General features: G+C 47.0%; 1 protein-coding gene across 1 annotated transcript in view; it reads right to left on the bottom strand.

The window, feature by feature from the left end:
- Window positions 1–17,849, bottom strand: part of ITK (IL2 inducible T cell kinase) — a 158,169-nt gene that overhangs the window by 97,387 nt on the left and 42,933 nt on the right. The window contains exons 2-3 of the mRNA XM_063928378.1: window positions 3,003–3,107; window positions 1,338–1,419 (exon numbers count right to left, since the gene is read on the bottom strand). Coding sequence (XP_063784448.1) covers window positions 1,338–1,419; window positions 3,003–3,107 — 187 coding nt within the window. The remainder of the gene's footprint in view (window positions 1–1,337; window positions 1,420–3,002; window positions 3,108–17,849) is intronic.

Genomic DNA, 17,849 nt, shown 5'->3' with positions numbered 1-17,849 from the left:
CTCAGTCCGACATCTTTTGATGTCGAACTGAGATGGTCGAAAAGGGGGCCAAAACCGACCGTTTTCGGCACAAGCACGTGGATCGGCAGCTATTCCGCCGATCCACGTGCTTTTCGACAAGTCAAATTTTTCAACTTGTCGAAAATATTGAATAGGTTGGAACCCCTTCCGACCTAAAAAAAGTTGAAAACTGACGTCTTTTCAACAGACGGCAGGTTTCGACTTCAATTGAATATACCCCTAAGTAGGTTTCTTTTTTCTTTTTCTTTAGTAGTCCGCAACCAACTGACCTGCCAGTATGTTTTTGAATTATGGGAGGACGGTGGATCATCTGTAGAAACCCATGCAAACACAGAAATAACATTCACATTTTCAGGGGGCACAGTGGGGCATATTGGGGGGCGTGCGCATCATGGGGCATAGTGGAGGGGACACTGTGTGGCACACACTGCAGGCACCACAGTTCCACTAACATTGGATTAATCTGGACCAGTCTGCACCCTGGTAATGTATTACATCATGTCTGCTGCTGAGAGCGGGTTCCTGTTAGGATTGTAGACATGATGTAATACGCTGCGACACTGCTGGTCAGTGGAGAGTGAGCGGTCCGGAGTGAAGGTAAGTGGTGTAGTGCCGATGGGGCGTCAATTTTATTAGAGGGGGCCCCCACAAGGCTTAATCCGGCCCAGTCTGCAATGCCCAGATTCCCCAATGTTGCTGAGAATTGAATTGCGGTGTTAGGGCTTATTCAATTAGCCACGAGGGTGTGAGTAGTGATTGCAATGCCATGACAATGCCAGCAGTGGTAGCTGAGCTTGCTTCCTATGGGGCTGCAAACACAAAGCTGCAAGTTTGGAGCTACCAGAAGTGCAGCATATACCGACACTTACTCACAGGAAGACCCGACTCGCGGCTCACTGAATCAGCTCCTTCGAGTATAATTATTACAGTATATTGTGATAATACTGTTACTACTAAAAGTTAATACTGCTAGACTAGTGGGTGTAGGATATGTTGACATTAATATATTGACACGAGAAGCTGACATGGTTGTAATGCCGACATTGAACATGTTGACGTATTAATAATGTCAACATCCTTAAAATATCGACAATATCTTTTTAACATAATTCTCTCCCTAACCTTAACAATAACGCTAATGGAAATGTCGCCATTATGATAGTGTCAACATTTCCAATGTCAACATTAATGATGTCAACAGTTTAACCATGCCGACATCATCAAAGCGTACCTTCTGCTGCCAACATTGTGAATGTCAGTATACTGGTCGGTGACATTCTGAACTGCAAACTAAGCTACGGTAGTAAATGACTCACCTTCTTTCAGAGCTAGCACCCATTGTTGGCGACTCTCTCTGTCTGGAGCGAAGATGTACAGAAAATAATTATCATGGAGGACCTGAGGAGGGACAGGAGCGTCATTTATTTATATACTGTAAGGCAATAATAAATACAGACACAGAAATTCACATTGTGACCATATACATTTACATTGCGTGTGACTAGAAATGATTGACATGTTCTGCGAAATATACATTCCGCGTTCGGCTATAAGATCTTAAGTGTTCCCATACTGTTTCTCCTCTAGTCAGCATATTTTTCTATAACTTTATATATATATATATATATATATATATATATATTACTATATATATATATATATATATATATATATATATATACTGTATAATTATAGTAGATCTGGCATCAGGCTCCCGGGGATCAGCGTTTTTGTATATCTGTATTTGGAAGACTGGAAAGTGGCATCAGATAAACTACTTTCCCTCTTTATTACAGCTACTGTATGCAGTACTTTGGCACTTTATTTAAGGAGTAAGATGCAAACTGCTTTGTTAGGAGTGGTTGACAGAAGAACAGTGGGACCGAATGAGTAATCATTCCAATTACAATGACCTAACAAGAATTGGCACTCAGTAGCCCCAGATAATGGACTGGCAGAAAGTTTTAATAAGATTAAATAACGTTGTACTACTGTGTGATGTAACGTGAATAAGACACTATTGCATGATATGATGTGAATAAAGTTGCAGTACTCTGTGGCGCAATTTCAACTGGGGGTATTATTGTGAGTCCATGTCCCTTCCCAGCAAGAACACGTACCGTTTTGGGCTGCGCACCGAATGCACCGAATGTGCACACTGTTCCTATTTAAAATACAGTACATGTACAAGAAGTACAGTACAAGAACATGCCCTGTTTTGGGCTGCTAGTGTCATCTGTCCATGACCAGTTCAGGGTCTTAGATACATGGAACTAGTGAAATAGAAAATGTCTTAAGAGAAGGGTCCTGGTCAATTTGCCCTAATGTTTCCAGAATGCCTGTACTCCATAGGTACAGTAGGTAGGTAATTTCTACTCTCCCTGTTTTCGAGGTCTTCACATTTCAGACAGAATGAGCAATTCATCGTGTACAAAGCCAAGATCTTGATCCACAACTGCCTATCTACACATATCGTATGTCAGTCCACGTTCCTAATGGAACAATCGCAGCATTTTTCTGTGAATGGGTTTTTTGGATGTTCTTGGCATGAGATCACCTTGAGGCAGCTGCCCTATTATTTTACCATATGCTTTGCTGAATGGGCAAGCCGGTGATCATCATCTAGGCATCTTCTTCCATAGAGTCCAGGCCATGGCCCTCCTCTATGCTGAATCATATACTGTAAGGTTGTTCACTTTGAGATTACCTCAGTAGGCCCTGGGATCTAGTTGCTAACTTGTGTGAGGGGAAGATTTAGAATTTATTATTGAAATTACCATCTGTCACAAGGTAGGCAACCCCCTTTAACCATTTGTCGGTGTCTAAATTTCCACATTCCAAAATGTACAGTGATGTGTAAGAGACACATCAATGTGCTTTGTCGGTGATAAGGACAAAACCATCTCTGTAAAGAGTCTTGTCCTGCATATCAAAATCGGTAGCAATTAAAGCATAATAATTATTTAAAGGAAACCATTTACCTGGAAGGCGTACTTATTTCTGCAGGGTATGCTGATATCAGTCGTCACAATTTCTACGCATTTTATTCGGGGCACATCAACAAAACCACGAAGATTCCGCACTTTCTGCAGATACAGAGAATACATGTATTAATGATTATACAGTAGTCTGTTGTAGGTAGTCATTGCACCATCTTAGGTTATGGCTAAATTAATAGATAGCTAAATGCTCCTTGTTGAGACTAAACGTCTGTACACACTAGACAAAAATGTCAACAATATCGCTCATTTTTACCCTCCTGAGCGATATTGATTACAATATCACCCAGTGTGTACGGCGCAGACGATGAACAATGCACACTCCTGCACATCATTATCTTCTCCATCCCTCGTCTGTGCAAACAGCTCAATTTGGAGTATCGCCTAATTGATACTTGTACAACTGTACCTTAAGGTACTCAAACTTTTTGAGAACACGGAATGGTTTCTCTACAGACAAGTAGAATTAGCATCTTGAGGTTGTATTTTCGGTACAAGGTAAAAAGGATGTAATTCGGTAATCATTTTTTTATCCCAGTTATCTTTTCACGAGAGCTCATTGTATTCATGTAAGGGGATACGTTGAATACCATCAGCGGTGCAAGTGGCCGGGTACGGGTGGGTACAGCGTACCCTTACGAACTTAGCCGTGGTTACGCCATACCCACCGCCGCCGGGCCGCCGCTCCCTCCCTCCGCTGCTGCTCACCGCGCCGCTGCTGCAGGAGGGGAGGGGAGCGAAGCGTGCGCCTCTCCTGCCCCTCAGTGTCTACCTTCAATTCGGCGCCGGCCCGTGAGCCAATCAGAGCTCGCGGACCGGCAGCCAAGGCTCCTGATTGGCTGCCGGACCACAAGCCTTAATTGGCTCATGGATCGGCGCCTAATTGAAGGTAGAGTGACACCTGCACCGCCGCCGGAGACTGAGGGGCAGGAGAGGCGCACGCTGCACTCTCCTCCCCTCACACACAGGAACAGGACAGCAGCAACGCAGTAAGCAGCAGGGGAAGGGGAGGAAGCATGTGTATCTGGCACTGGGGGCATATCTGGCACTGCGAGGACATGTGTATCTGGCACTGGGGGCATATCTGGCACTGGGGGCATCTCTGTATCTGGCACTGGGGGCATATCTGGCACTGGCGGCATATCTTCCAATGGGGGCATCTCTGTATCTGGCACTGGGGGCATATCTGGCACTGGGGGCATATCTGGCACTGTGGGGGCATTTCTGTATCTGGCACTGGGGGGACATGTGTATCTGGCACTGGGGGCATTTCTGTATCTGGCACTGGTGGCATATCTGGCACTGTGGGGACATGTGTATCTTACACTGGGGGCATAACTGGCACTGGGGGCATATATGTATCTGGCACTGGGGGCATATCTGGCACTGTGGAGGAATTTCTGTATCCGGCACTGGGGGCAATGTATATCTGACACAGTGGGGGCATTTGTGTATCTGGCACTGTGGGGCAACGTGTATATGGCACTATTGGGATCATATGTGTATCTGCCCCCCCCCCATATGTGTATCATATGTGTATCACGCCACCATTTTCATTGGCCATGCCCCATGTGGCATTTGGCCACACCCATTTTTGGCGCGCGCACAGTACCTGTAAGACATTTTTTCGACTTGCACCATTGAATACCATCATATGTGATTTGACATTGTGAATTACTTGGTCCGGATACTGATTTCTTAAGAGTTTTTTATTGTTCCCGAGGTCTCACTCAGTATTTCATTGTTATTTTTTGTATATCTTTTCTTCTTTTCTTTATTGATTATTTTCTGCTATTTACCGCTTGTTATGTAATTCTTATTGTTATTTCAGTCCCATCTGTTTATATGTTTATAATGATGCGTTACCCATGTAAACTACCTCCTTTAAATTTTAGTATCGGATGGATATTTTGATTTGCTGGTTGTATACAGTCATCTTGTACTTGTACGTCTTTATTTTCTGTCTACCTTAACATCATTAAACAGATGTTAAAAAAATAAAAATAAATAGCCAAATGCTTAATGGGCCCTACACATATGGCGATGTGCCGCTGAGGTGCCCGACGGCCGATACGGCCGACGGGCGACCCGGCGGCGGGGGGGGCAGTGACGGGGGGAGTGAAGTTTCTTCACTCCCCCCGTCACCCGGCTCCATAGACGTGCAGGCAAATATGGACGAGATCGTCCATATTGGCCTGCATGCACAGCCGACGGGGGACCAGCAATGAACGAGCGCGGGGCCGCGCATCGTTCATCGCTGGAGCCTCCACACTGAAAGATATGACCGAGTTCTCGTTCATTTATGAACGAGATCGTTCATATCTTTCAAAAAATCGGCATGTGTGTAGGGCCTATAAGACTTGCAGAAACATTTAGAAACTGGGAGATTTGGGGGCATAGTTATCAATATTATTTTTACTACTATAATGTAACAATGGATGTTTTCACACCCTGTTCACAATATTTTAGTATCACAGAAATGTGTCAAAGGGCAATTGGAGGAGAATTTGCAAATTCTCCTACAAGCCCTTAAAGTCACATTATTTTAGTAAGCAGATTACATTTCCCTTTAGTATGGAAAATTCAATCTGCTAGAATTTACTAAATTCTAATTGTGAAAATAATATACCGGAGGGAGCCCTGTGATAATAACGCCACATTCCTCCCATATCACCTACTCTAGCTTAGCCATCCCGGCTTGCTAGCAGTGAAAGCAGAGCGTAGGTGTAGTCTTCTGTCTCCAGTCAGGGTGTCACAGATTTAAAAAAAAAAAACAACAACAAAAAATGTTAGAGTAAAAAAAAAAAATTACAGCTGTATCCAAGGACCAGGCATCGGTGATCTGATCACTGTGCTCTGTAACCCCAATCATCTGATGTGTACAGTGAACTGAGCTGCTGTGATGTTCTGTCCGCCATCTCAGTTTACAGCACAGATCAGATGGGCGGGGTCACAGAGCAGAAGCACAGCATCAGGTGAGCAGAATTCACGATCACCGATCCTGGGTGCAGGTAAGTGTTAGCTGAGCGGAAGGATGGGGGTTAGCCCTGATGTATGGGTAGGCACAGTCCCTGAATAGCGCTGGGAGAAATTTTATTGTGATTCTGATTGTCATAGTCCCTGTTGTTCACTGTGATCTACTTAATAAAACGTATTAAAAAAAAGAGAAAAAAAAGTGCGGGGAGAGGATTCACATGCAATATTTGGTACATCCTTACCATGTATTCAAATATCGCATTGCGGATTTGGGTGATTTTATCCCATACATATTTGAGATGCAGTTTGTGATAAATATGCCCCTTTTTATCCTATTAGCTGTCACTGATAACTGTCAGAAAAAAAGTGCAAGCTGGGCAGGACCAAACAGGACTTTTAAGCTTCTGTCAACCCTATATATTTAGGCTGCTGGTTGTCTTCCAACATCACACTTGCCAGCTAGAGCAAGCAGAAGATGAGTGACTGGTGTGCACAGGACATTGGGACACCAGGTTGCCAGACACCAGGTATATCCAGGATATGGACATCTGGAGTAAATCCAGGATGCCATGTAGACAGAAACCAGGTACACACAGGACACTAGATAGTCAGACACCAGATATACAGGGCCGGATTAAGCCTTGGGGATGCCCGGGGCTCTCAAGACAGGGGGACCCTGGTAGAAGTTAGGGGATGTATATTAGATTGTGCATACCTCCCAACATGTCCCATTTCAGGAGCAACAAAATGCTCTCTACCTGGACTTCCCCCTTAATATATGATTGATGTCACATGTGTTGAACTATTTCATTGATAAGAAAGGTAATTCATCACAGGTGTTTGCAATCATAAATTAAGAAGGAAGAGGAAGTCAAGGTAAAAAGCATTTTGTTGCTCCTGGAATGGGTGGGAGGTATAGATTGTGTATATTAAATGTATACCAAAGGTGTACATTAGTTTTAAAGTAATAGTTTAAGAATGCCTGGGTACTGTTTTATACAGTAGCTCCACCTAAATGAAAGAAAACTATTTTATTAAATTTTCTTGTAGTGGAACAAAGACAACTTAAACAACTTTAAAATGCTTATAGAAATATAATATAATTTATCTTGTCACATGCAAATATAGCATCAGCCTCTGTACTACTTACACACTGGGACAGGACTTAAGAGGAAAGTGTGTGTGTGTGTGTGTGTGTGTGTGTGTGTGTGTCTATCTCTAGACCCAAATGGTTTAGTTGCATAATAGTTTACACAGGACTCAGACACCCAGGCAGTGAAGAGGAGAAGCTGGGACCCCTGTGTCATTTACAGCTCTCTTCACCCTCCTATCTCTCCTCTGGTCAGAAAGCTCTATTGGTATCTCATGAAACATTATATTCCTGTGTCTCTGCCTGCACTGCATACTGTCCTGCTCACATTATGGCTCTCGCATTAAGAGGGAAAGCTAGTGATATCAGTGTGCTTTGGCGGGGGGCCCCTGACAAAGGGGGGCCCGGGGTACAGTATGCCCTGCATCACCCCCTTAATCTGGCTATGCAGATATACACAGGACACCAGATAGCGGGTATACCAAGGACACTGTGTACTTTTAAAGGTGCTCATACGGTACTCAGGGCTAATAATAGACAGTTTGGGCTGTGGTGCAGCAACTTATTTAGTCTTCTTCATATAATTATGCCTGCAAACACAACTATCTACGTATATATTTGGTGAAGTCCAATTCTTTCCTCCATAACATACTCTTATCTATATTCAGGGCCACCAAGGGGAAGTTTGGACCCTGGTCAGGGCCGGCAAAAAAAAAAAATATATATATAAAATATATATATATATATATATATATATATATATATATAATCCAACAAATGAACCCGCACTCGTTGCTATCACAAATGCAGCTAGATGGGTGCCTTCAGTAGAAGAATGAATAAACAAAACACAGGAAACTGCGGCACTCCGGTAGTAAACCTTGTATTGATTTACATGATCATAGTAGCAAATAAAGGTGGCAGCAATGTTTCGGTACGCGCAGGTACCGTTGTCAAGCCGCTTGCTAACAGGCTGTAAAGAGCCTGTTAGCAAGCGGCTTGACAACGGTACCTGCGCGTACCGAAACGTTGCCGCCACCTTTATTTGCTACTATGATCATGTAAATCAATACAAGGTTTACTACCGGAGTGCCGCAGTTTCCTGTGTTTTGTTTATATATATATATATATATATATATATATATAAAACACATATAAGGAGAGTTATGGTAGACTTACCATGGTTAACTCTCTTTCTGCGAGGTACACTGGGTTCCACAGGGAATACACCGGGTCTAGAGCGGGATCTTGGATCCAGAGGCACCATCAGGCAGTGCTTTGACTGTCCCAGGATGCATTGGGGCCTCCTCTATAACCCTACCTCCAGGCACTGAGAGCTCAGTTTCGTTAACCAGTCCAATGCAGGAGCAGGTAAAAGAGCAGGCAGATGTTAGTCACATAGAACCACAATCTCACGACAGGAGAGGGTACCAGCGGCTAATGCCATACAACCCAAAGAAGCTAGGGGCGTCAGGGTGGGTGCCCTGTGGAACCCAGTATACCTCGCAGAAAGAGAGTTAACCATGGTAAGTCTACCATAACTCTTCTTTTCTGCAGCGGGGTACACTGTGTTCCACAGGGAATACATCGGGGATGTCCTAAAGCCGTTCCTCAAGGGAGGAGATGCTCCTTAGCGGGTAAGTATCAAAGGCATAGAACCTAATGAACGTGTTCACTGAGGTCAATGTAGCCGCCTTGCACAATTGTTCTGGGGACGCGCCACGGCGGGCCGCCCAAGAAGATCTAACAGACCGAGTAGAATGGGCTTTAACTGCAACAAGAGCTGGGAGTCCAGCCTGCGCAGAGGCAATCACCATTGCAATCACCATTCTAATACATCTGGCCAAGGTTTGCTTATTCGCAGGCCAGCTACGTTTGTGAAAACCAAAACCAAACAAAAAGGGAATCTGACCTCCTGATAGAGGCAGACCTCTCCACATTGATACGGAGAGCCCTAACCACAATCAAAGAACGTTCTTTGGGAGACAAATTAGAAGAGACAAAAGCCGAAACCACAATCTCTTGGTTAAGGTGAAAAGATGACACCATCTTAGACAAATAACCTGGGTGAGATCGTAGAACTGTCTGGTCCCGGTGGAATATGAGAAAGGGCGGACGACAGGACAAAGCGCCTAAGTCCGACACTCATCTTGCATAGGCAATAGCCAGCAAGAACAGGACATTGGCTGCGAGACATTTAAGGTCCACCGATTCAAGAGGTTCAAATGGAGACTCTTGTAGAGCTTTCAGCACAACAGACAAATCCCATGGAGCCACAGGAGGGACATAGGGAAGCTGAATCCGAATAACGCCCTGAATGAACGTCTGAACATCAGGTATAGAGGCAATCTTTCTCTGAAACCAAACCGACAAGGCAGATATATGAATTTTGAGGGAGGCCAGACGAAGACCTAAGTCCAGGCCTTTTTGCAGACAAGTCAGTATCCTGGAAGTTCTGAATCTATGGACATCGTAATTCTTCTCAGCACACCAGGTGAAGTATGAATTCCAAACCCGGATAGATGCCGGTTTGCGGGCTTTCAACATCGTCTGAATAACCTCCTCTGAAAATCTTTTGGCTCTCAGGAGTGATGCTTCAAGAGCCACACCGTCAAATCCAGTCTTGCCAGATCTGGGTAGAGACAAGAGCCCTGTACGAGGAGGTCTGGTCGTTGAGGAAGTAGAAGGGGATGCCCCATCGATAGACCCTGCAGGTCTGAGAACCAATGCCGTTTGGGCCACGCTGGAGCGACTAGAAGCAGCATTCCTCCTTCCTGCTTGAACTTCCGTAGAATCCTGGACAGGAGTGAAACTGGATGGAACACATAAGGCAGCTGAAAGTTCCATGGAATTGCCAGTGAATCCACGAACGCTGCTTGAGGATCCCTTGTTCTTGATCCGAAGACCGGAACCTTGTGATTGTGTCGAGACGCCATTATGTCTATGTCCGGTAGACTCCACCTGTCCACTAGGAGGTGAAAGACTTCTGGATGAAGACTCCACTCTCCGGCATGTACGTCCTGTCGACTTCCCAGTTCAGGACACCCGGAATGAACACTGTCTATATACTTGGCAGATGGCGTTCCGCCTAAAAAGGATTTTTGACACTTCCTTCATAGCCATGCGGCTTCAAGTGCCGCCTTGATGGTTTATGTATGCTACTGTCTTGGCGTTGTCTGACCGTACCTGAACCGGTCTTTTCCGTACCAGAGACAGGGCAAGTGATAATACATTGAACACCGCCCTCAACTCTAGGATGTTTATTGGGAGGAGTGACTCTTCCTTGGTCCACCGACCCTGAAAAAAGTGTTACTCCAACACCGCTCCCCATCCCCTCAGACTGGCAACCGTCGTCAGGAGGACCCAGTCGGGGATCCAGAAGGGACGGCTCCTGCTCAATTGCTGGTCCTGGAGCCACCAGGTCAGCGACAAACGAACCTCCAGAGTCAATAAGATCCATTGGGATCTGATCCGATGAGGCAGGCAAGAATTAATCATTGCAGAGGGAGGGAATGAAATTGAGCGTACTCCACCATGTGGAACGTTGACACCATCAGGCCAAGTACCTGCATCGCCGAGTGAATCAACAATCTGAGGTGACGGATGAAGTATCTTATCCTGTCCTGGATTTTCAGGACCTTGTCTGGAGACAGGAACAGTCTCTGACTGTGTGTGTCCAGGAGCACCCCCAGGTGCACCATGCTCTGAGCTGGGACCAGCGAGGACTACTTCCAGTTGATCAGCCATCTGTGGACTTGTAAGCAACTCACCGTCAATTGTAGATGACTGAGGAGGACATCGTGGGAACTCGCCAGAATAAGTAGGTCATCCAAGTACGGCAGGATTCTGACTCCCTGGCGACGGAGGTACACCGTCATCACGGCCATAACCTTGGTGAAGATCCGAGGAGCTGTGGCCAGTCCGAATGGCAGAGCCTGGAATTGGTAGTGACTGTCGCCAATAGCAAACCGCAGGAACTGCTGATGCGATATGGCAATAGGAATATGCAGATAAGCATCCTGTATATCCAGGAATACCATGTAATCTCCATGTTCCATCGCCAGAACAATAGAGAACAATGTTTCCATACGAAATTTGGCGACCCTCACAAATTTGTTCAGTGACTTGAGGTTGAGAATAGGCCAAAAAGACCCATTGGGTTTCTGCACAAGAAACAGGGTTACGCTGGGACTGAGGTACCGGCACAACCACTCCTATACTCAGGAGAGAACCTACCACTGTTTGCACAGCCAGCTCCTTCAACGGATCCGAAGGGAGTACCGTAGTGCAGAACTGGTGAGGGGAACGTCTCTTGAAGCAGACAGCGTACCCGTGAGAAACAACTTCCAGTACCCAAGTGTCTGAAGTGGTCTTTAACCAGACCTGGGCGAACTGTAGAAGTCGGCATCCCACCCTGGGGTACCCCAGGGGGAGGCCCGTCCTGTCATGCGGCAGGCTTGTCTTGTTTTGAAGCAGGCTGACGGGCTACCCAGGACTGCTTCGTCTTGGGCTTGGTGGTCTTGGGAGCACGAGATTGTCTGGTTTAAGACTGACCCTTGGCTTTCCCCTGAGGTCAAAAGGAACGAAAAGTGGTAGTATTCGCCTTCTGAGCAGAAGGATTAGTTCGTAGGAAGAAAAGCAGTCTTAACAGCTGCTAATTCAGACACTATTTTATTCAGGTCTTCTCCAAATAAAATGTCCCCTGTAAAGGGGAGTACCTCCAAGTTCTTCTAAACGGTCCACCAGAGTCCCCAGGAGGGTGGTGAACATAGCCCAGGGTGGCTCCGTCGTAGTTACAGGAGCTGCAGGCTGACTGGGAGGTGTATGACATTTAGGGGGTCATTCCGAGTTGATCGCTCACTAGCAGTTTTTAGCAGCCGTGCAAACGCATTGCCGCCGCCCACAGGGGAGTTTATTTTCGCTTTGCAGAAGTGCGAATGCTTGTGCAGCAGAGCGTCTGCAAAATCTTTTTGTGCAAAACAAGACCAGCCCTGTAGTTTACTCTTCGTGTGCGTTGATTCTAACGATGGTGGGACGGCTTTTGACATCACACACCCGCCCAGCGTTCGCCCAGCCGCGCCTGCGTTTTCCCCGACACACCTGCGTTTTTCTAAGCACTCCTTAAAAACGGTGGGTTGACACCCAGAAAAGCCCACTTCATGTCAATCTTCCTGCGTTGTGCCGTACGACTGAAAGCTTCGCTAGAACCTGCGCAAAACCACAAAGAACTTTGTACCCGTACGTCGTGCGTGCGCATTGCGGTGCATACGCATGCGCAGAAATACTGATTTTTAGCCTGATCACTGCGCTGCGAACAACGGCAGCTAGCGATCAACTCGGAATGACCCCCTTAGTACACAGACCATCACACAATACTTCCCCCTCAGGTAACCCTCTGGAGCATACCTTCCAAATTACAGGAGCTTCCAGAGTTTTACTGCCCTTATTGTTAGACTGTTAGGGTCTCCTGCCCTGTGCTGCCACGTCGTCATGGCAACCGGGAGACAAGTGCTAGTGGAGTAACCTGAGCGCAGCTGATACTCCGGTTCGGGTCTTTTGCTGTGCAGTGGTTATAGGCTCTGTGCACGGCAGGGGATCCGGTGCTGGTTTTTGTGCTCACAGTCTGTGAGGTCTGAGTGGGGCGTGGACAGCACCTGCTTTATAAGGCCTCTTTTCAGGGTAAGCAGATGCTGCTGAATCTTTGTTGGTTAGTCAGTTCATGAACGTTAGCCAGTACTGTGTAGCTTTGTATTTGTTTGTTGCTTACTGCAAATAGGCCTGGGAATTTGGTATTACACTCTGCCAATCCAGACCTAGCAGTAAGACTGGAGTCAGTCGTTTAGCTTGCTGGGGTTCTGTTACTACTCTGTGAACTTAGCAAGTTTGCGGCTGTATTCTAAGACTTGCCTGTCTAATCCTGTCTCACTGTGCTAGGTGTCAGGGGTCAGTTTAGTGGCAGTAAGCTAAAACCTGTGCACTGCAAGTGAGAATTTGGATTGTGGAGATTCTCCTTGTGTCTATCATTCCATCTCTGACCAAGGAGTTTACTGCCACACCCGTTGGTAACCCTTTAGGGTTTTGCTGTTGCCCTTAGCAACAGCATTTCGGGTACTCTACGTATTAAAACACAACATCTTGCTTTTTCCATCTTAGCAGTTCTAATACAAGGGAGATACCCAGTTCCTTAGCCTCTGGGCTTCTCTGTTCACTTTGTGTGTATTTTGTTACCCTATCACCTTCTGTGTACGTTATGTCATATCCCCCAGTTTGTCTGTGAGTCCATCTGTTTTGCATAACATATTCAGCAGCCTAATACTCCTGTTGAAATTTTGTGGGAATATGGAGCATACCCCTCAAAATACGTTGCAACAGGTGGTCGATCAGGTGCAGGTCCTGACTCGACAATTTAATGATTTGTCCATTAAAATGCACACCTCCCAGGCTGCTGGCGGAGCTCCCGCAGCAGCAGCACCTGCAGGGGTTAAGGAGCCGAAAGTAAATCTCCCGGATCGTTTTTCTGGAGATCGCTCGCAGTTCTTTTGTTTCAAGGAGAGCTGCAAGCTATACTTCCGGCTTAGGCCTCAGTCTTCTGGGTCGGAGATTCAGCGGGTGGGCATAGTGATTTCCTTGCTACAAGGAGACCCACAGGTCTGGGCATATGGGTTGCAGCCTGACTGTCCGTCGCTTAAAAGTGTTGATGCTTTTTTTACGGCACTGGGCATGTTGTATGATGACCCTGACAAGACGGCCTCAGCCGAGGCTCAGATTTCGATCCTTAAGCAAGGGCGCAGGCCAGTTGAGGTTTACTGTACCGAGTTTCGGAGGTTGGCCCATGATACCCAGTGGAATGACCCAGCCCTGAGACACCAGTACCGAAGAGGTCTTTCTAACCAGATAAAGGACCAACTGGTACAATATCCCTTGCCTGATAGCTTGGATCAGCTCATGCAGTTATCCATCCGGGTGGATAGACGGCTGAGAGAGCGTAGGCTTGAAAGGGAGACTGAGATTTCCTTCCTTCCCAAGGGAACCTCAGACTCTGAGGAATTTTCTGAGGAGCCTATGCAGATTGGGGCTACCCGCCTCTCCTCGCGTGAGAAGACGCGGAGGAGACAGCAGGGGTTGTGTTTGTACTGTGGGAATAAAGGTCATGTGGTAGTATCATGCCCAGAAAAGCCGGAAAACTTCAGGGCCTGAGGGTGATGGGAAATATCCTGTCAGGCCAGAAGTCAGAATTTCCCAAGAAGACTTTTATCATTCCGGTGACCTTGAAGATCCTCGGTCAAACTGTCAAGACTGAGGCCTTTGTGGACAGTGGGGCCGACGGGGTTTTTATGGACCGCCAATTCGCCCTGAAACACTCTGTTCCCTTAGTACCCTTGGCATCGGAAATTGAGATTTGTGGGTTAAACGGGGAACCATTATCCCAAGGTAAAATTACCTCTTGCACTAGCCAGATTTCTTTGTTTATTGGAGCTACACACTCTGAAAAATTGTCCTTTTATGTGACTGTCTGTACTTTTGCCCCATTGGTGTTGGGGTTACCCTGGTTAAGGGCCCACAATCCTCAATTTGACTGGGTCTCTGGGGAGATTCTTAGTTGGGGTACTGATTGTTTCAGGAGTTGCTTGAGCCTTCCAGTCAGGCTCTCGCAGCTAAGTTTGCCAGGATTGCCAGGGTGTTATGCAGATTTTGCGGACGTGTTCTCCAAAAAAGTTGCAGAGGTACTACCTCCCCATCGCCCCTATGACTGTGCCATTGATTTGTTGCCAAATGCTAAGCTTCCCAAGAGCAGGTTGTACTCCCTGTCACGTCCTGAGACTCAGGCTATGGCAGAGTACATTCAGGAGAACTTGGCTAAGGGATTTATCAGACCTTCACAGTCTCCAGTTGGGTCGGGGTTCTTCTTCGTGGGTAAAAAGGACGGTTCGTTGCGACCCTGCATCGACTTCAGGGAATTGAACCGTATCACGATTAAAAACTCATACCCACTGCCTCTCATTTCGGTCTTGTTTGACCAGCTTCGTACTGCCACCATTTTTTCTAAGATTGACCTACGCGGTGCGTACAATCTAATCCGAATAAGAGAGGGGGATGAATGGAAGACTGCCTTTAATACCCACTCAGGGCATTATGAATATTTGGTGATGCCTTTTGGGCTCTGTAATGCCCCGGCAGTCTTCCAGGATTTCATGAATGATGTGCTCAGGGAATATTTGGATAGATTCTTAGTTGTATACTTAGATGACATCCTAATCTTCTCCCATTCCCTGGAGGAACATCGGAAGCATGTACGCTTAGTCCTCCAGAAACTCAGAGACCACCGGCTTGGGGCAAAGCTGGAGAAGTGCGAATTTGAAGTTCAGCAAATCGCATTTCTAGGATATATTATCTCCCCAGAAGGTTTCCAAATGGAGGGTTCCAAGGTACAGGCAGTCCTGGATTGGGTGCAGCCCACTAGTTTGAAGGCGCTTCAGCGTTTCCTGGGCTTTGCAAATTTTTATAGACGATTTATCGCTGGATTTTCATCTATAGTGGCGCCCTTGGTGGCACTCACTAAGAAAGGGGCGGATGTTGCTCACTGGTCTTGTGAGGCTAAAGCGGCTTTTGCCCGTCTCAAAAGGGCATTTGTTTCGGCCAAGGTGCTGCGACACCCAGATCCAGAGCGTCCTTTTGTGGTGGAGGTGGATGCCTCTGAGATGGGTATTGGGGCAGTGCTTTCTCAGATGGGAGTGTCTGATAATCGCCTTCATCCCTGTGCTTACTTTTCCCGTAAATTTTCGCCTGCCGAGATGAATTATGACGTGGGTAACCGGGAATTGTTGGCTATTAAGGATGCACTCGAGGAGTGGAGACACTGGCTTGAGGGGGCTAAGTTTGTGGTCTCAATTCTCACTGACCATAAGAATCTGGCATATTTAGAGTCAGCGAAGCGTCTCAATGCCAGGCAGGCACGATGGGCTTTGTTTTTTGCTCGCTTTAATTTTTTGATAACATATCGCCCTGGGTCAAAAAACATCAAGGCTGATGCGCTCTCGCTGAGTTTTGCTCCAATCCAGGAGACCACCGAGGAGCCGTTGCCCATTGTTTCCCCATCATGTATTAAAGTGGGCATTACCCAGGACCTCTTATCATTAGTCCTTAGAGCACAGGAGCAGGCTCCTCCAGACCTTCCGGTAGGTCTTTTGTTTGTGCCTCCTAGGTTAAGACAGCGAGTGTTCCTGGAATTCCATGCCAAGAAGTCGGCAGGTCACCCGGGTATTGCCAGAACTCGGGAGTTGCTATCTAGGGCGGTGTGGTGGCCCTCGGTGGCTAAGGATGTGGATCAGTGGGTTCGGGCATGTGACATCTGTGCCCGAAATAAGACTCCTAGAGGGGTTCCTGTTGGCCCATTACATCCACTCTCTATCCCATCTAAGCCATGGACCCACATTTCAATGGATTTTGTGGTGGACTTGCCCAAATCCTCGGGGATGACAGCCATCTGGGTTGTCGTTGACAGGTTTTCGAAGATGGCGCACTTCGTTCCACTGGTTGGGCTGCCATCAGCCAGACGCCTGTCTGAATTATTTATGCTGCATGTTGTGCGTCTCCACGGGTTGCCACTTGATGTGGTCTCTGACCGCGGATCCCAGTTTGTGGCCAAATTCTGGAGGGCATTTTGTTCCGATCTCCAGATTTCTGTCAGCTTGTCGTCAGGCTACCATCCGCAGTCTAATGGGCAGACTGAAAGGGTGAACCAGTCCTTGGAGCAGTTCCTCAGGTGTTATGTCTCCAAGTGTCAGACTGACTGGGTTGCTCATCTGTCCATGGCGGAGTTTGCCTATAACAACGCGGCTCACTCTGCTACAGGGATCTCTCCCTTCCTTTGTGTGTATGGGCATCATCCTAAGGCCAATTCTTTTGACCCCGTGGACTCCACGCCTGGTGGTTCCTCTGTGGTTTCGGTCCTTAGAGGTATTTGGCGGAAAGTGAAGAAAGCCCTTGTGTCTGTGTCATTAGTGACCAAAAGGGTTTTTGATAAGCGGAAAAGACCCTGCAGCTTCAAATTAGGAGACTTCGTCTGGTTGTCTACCAAGAATTTGAAGTTGAGACAGCCATCTCATAAGTTAGGGCCCCGGTTCATCGGCCCTTATAAGATCACCAGGGTTATCAATCCGGTGGCATTTCAGTTAGATCTGCCCCGTTCTTTGGGTATCAATAAAACATTTCATTGTTCCCTTTTAAAACGGGCGATTAGTAATCCTTCTACCAGTGGAAGACCTTCCCCTCTTCTGATACGTGGCCAGAGGGAGTTTGTTGTTGAAAGGATTCTTGACTCCAAGGTGGTTCGGGGTCGGCTGTCATTTTTGGTGCACTGGAAGGGGTATGGCCCGGAGGAGCGGTCGTGGGTGCGCAGTTGCCCCCAGACTGATACGCTCTTTCTTCTCGCAGTTCCCCGATAAACCCGGTGGTAGGGGTTCTTTGACCCCTCGTCAGAGGGGGGGTACTGTTAGGGTCTCCTGCCCTGTGCTGCCACGTCGTCATGGCAACCGGGAGACAAGTGCTAGTGGAGTAACCTGAGCGCAGCTGATACTCCGGTTCGGGTCTTTTGCTGTGCAGTGGTTATAGGCTCTGTGCACGGCAGGGGATCCGGTGCTGGTTTTTGTGCTCACAGTCTGTGAGGTCTGAGTGGGGCGTGGACAGCACCTGCTTTATAAGGCCTCTTTTCAGGGTAAGCAGATGCTGCTGAATCTTTGTTGGTTAGTCAGTTCATGAACGTT

This window comes from Pseudophryne corroboree, chromosome 6, assembly GCF_028390025.1.
Source record: "Pseudophryne corroboree isolate aPseCor3 chromosome 6, aPseCor3.hap2, whole genome shotgun sequence".
Taxonomy (NCBI): Eukaryota; Metazoa; Chordata; class Amphibia; order Anura; family Myobatrachidae; genus Pseudophryne; species Pseudophryne corroboree.
The sequence above is the reverse complement of the archived record's forward strand: the minus strand, read 5'-3'. Positions and strand labels throughout refer to the sequence as shown.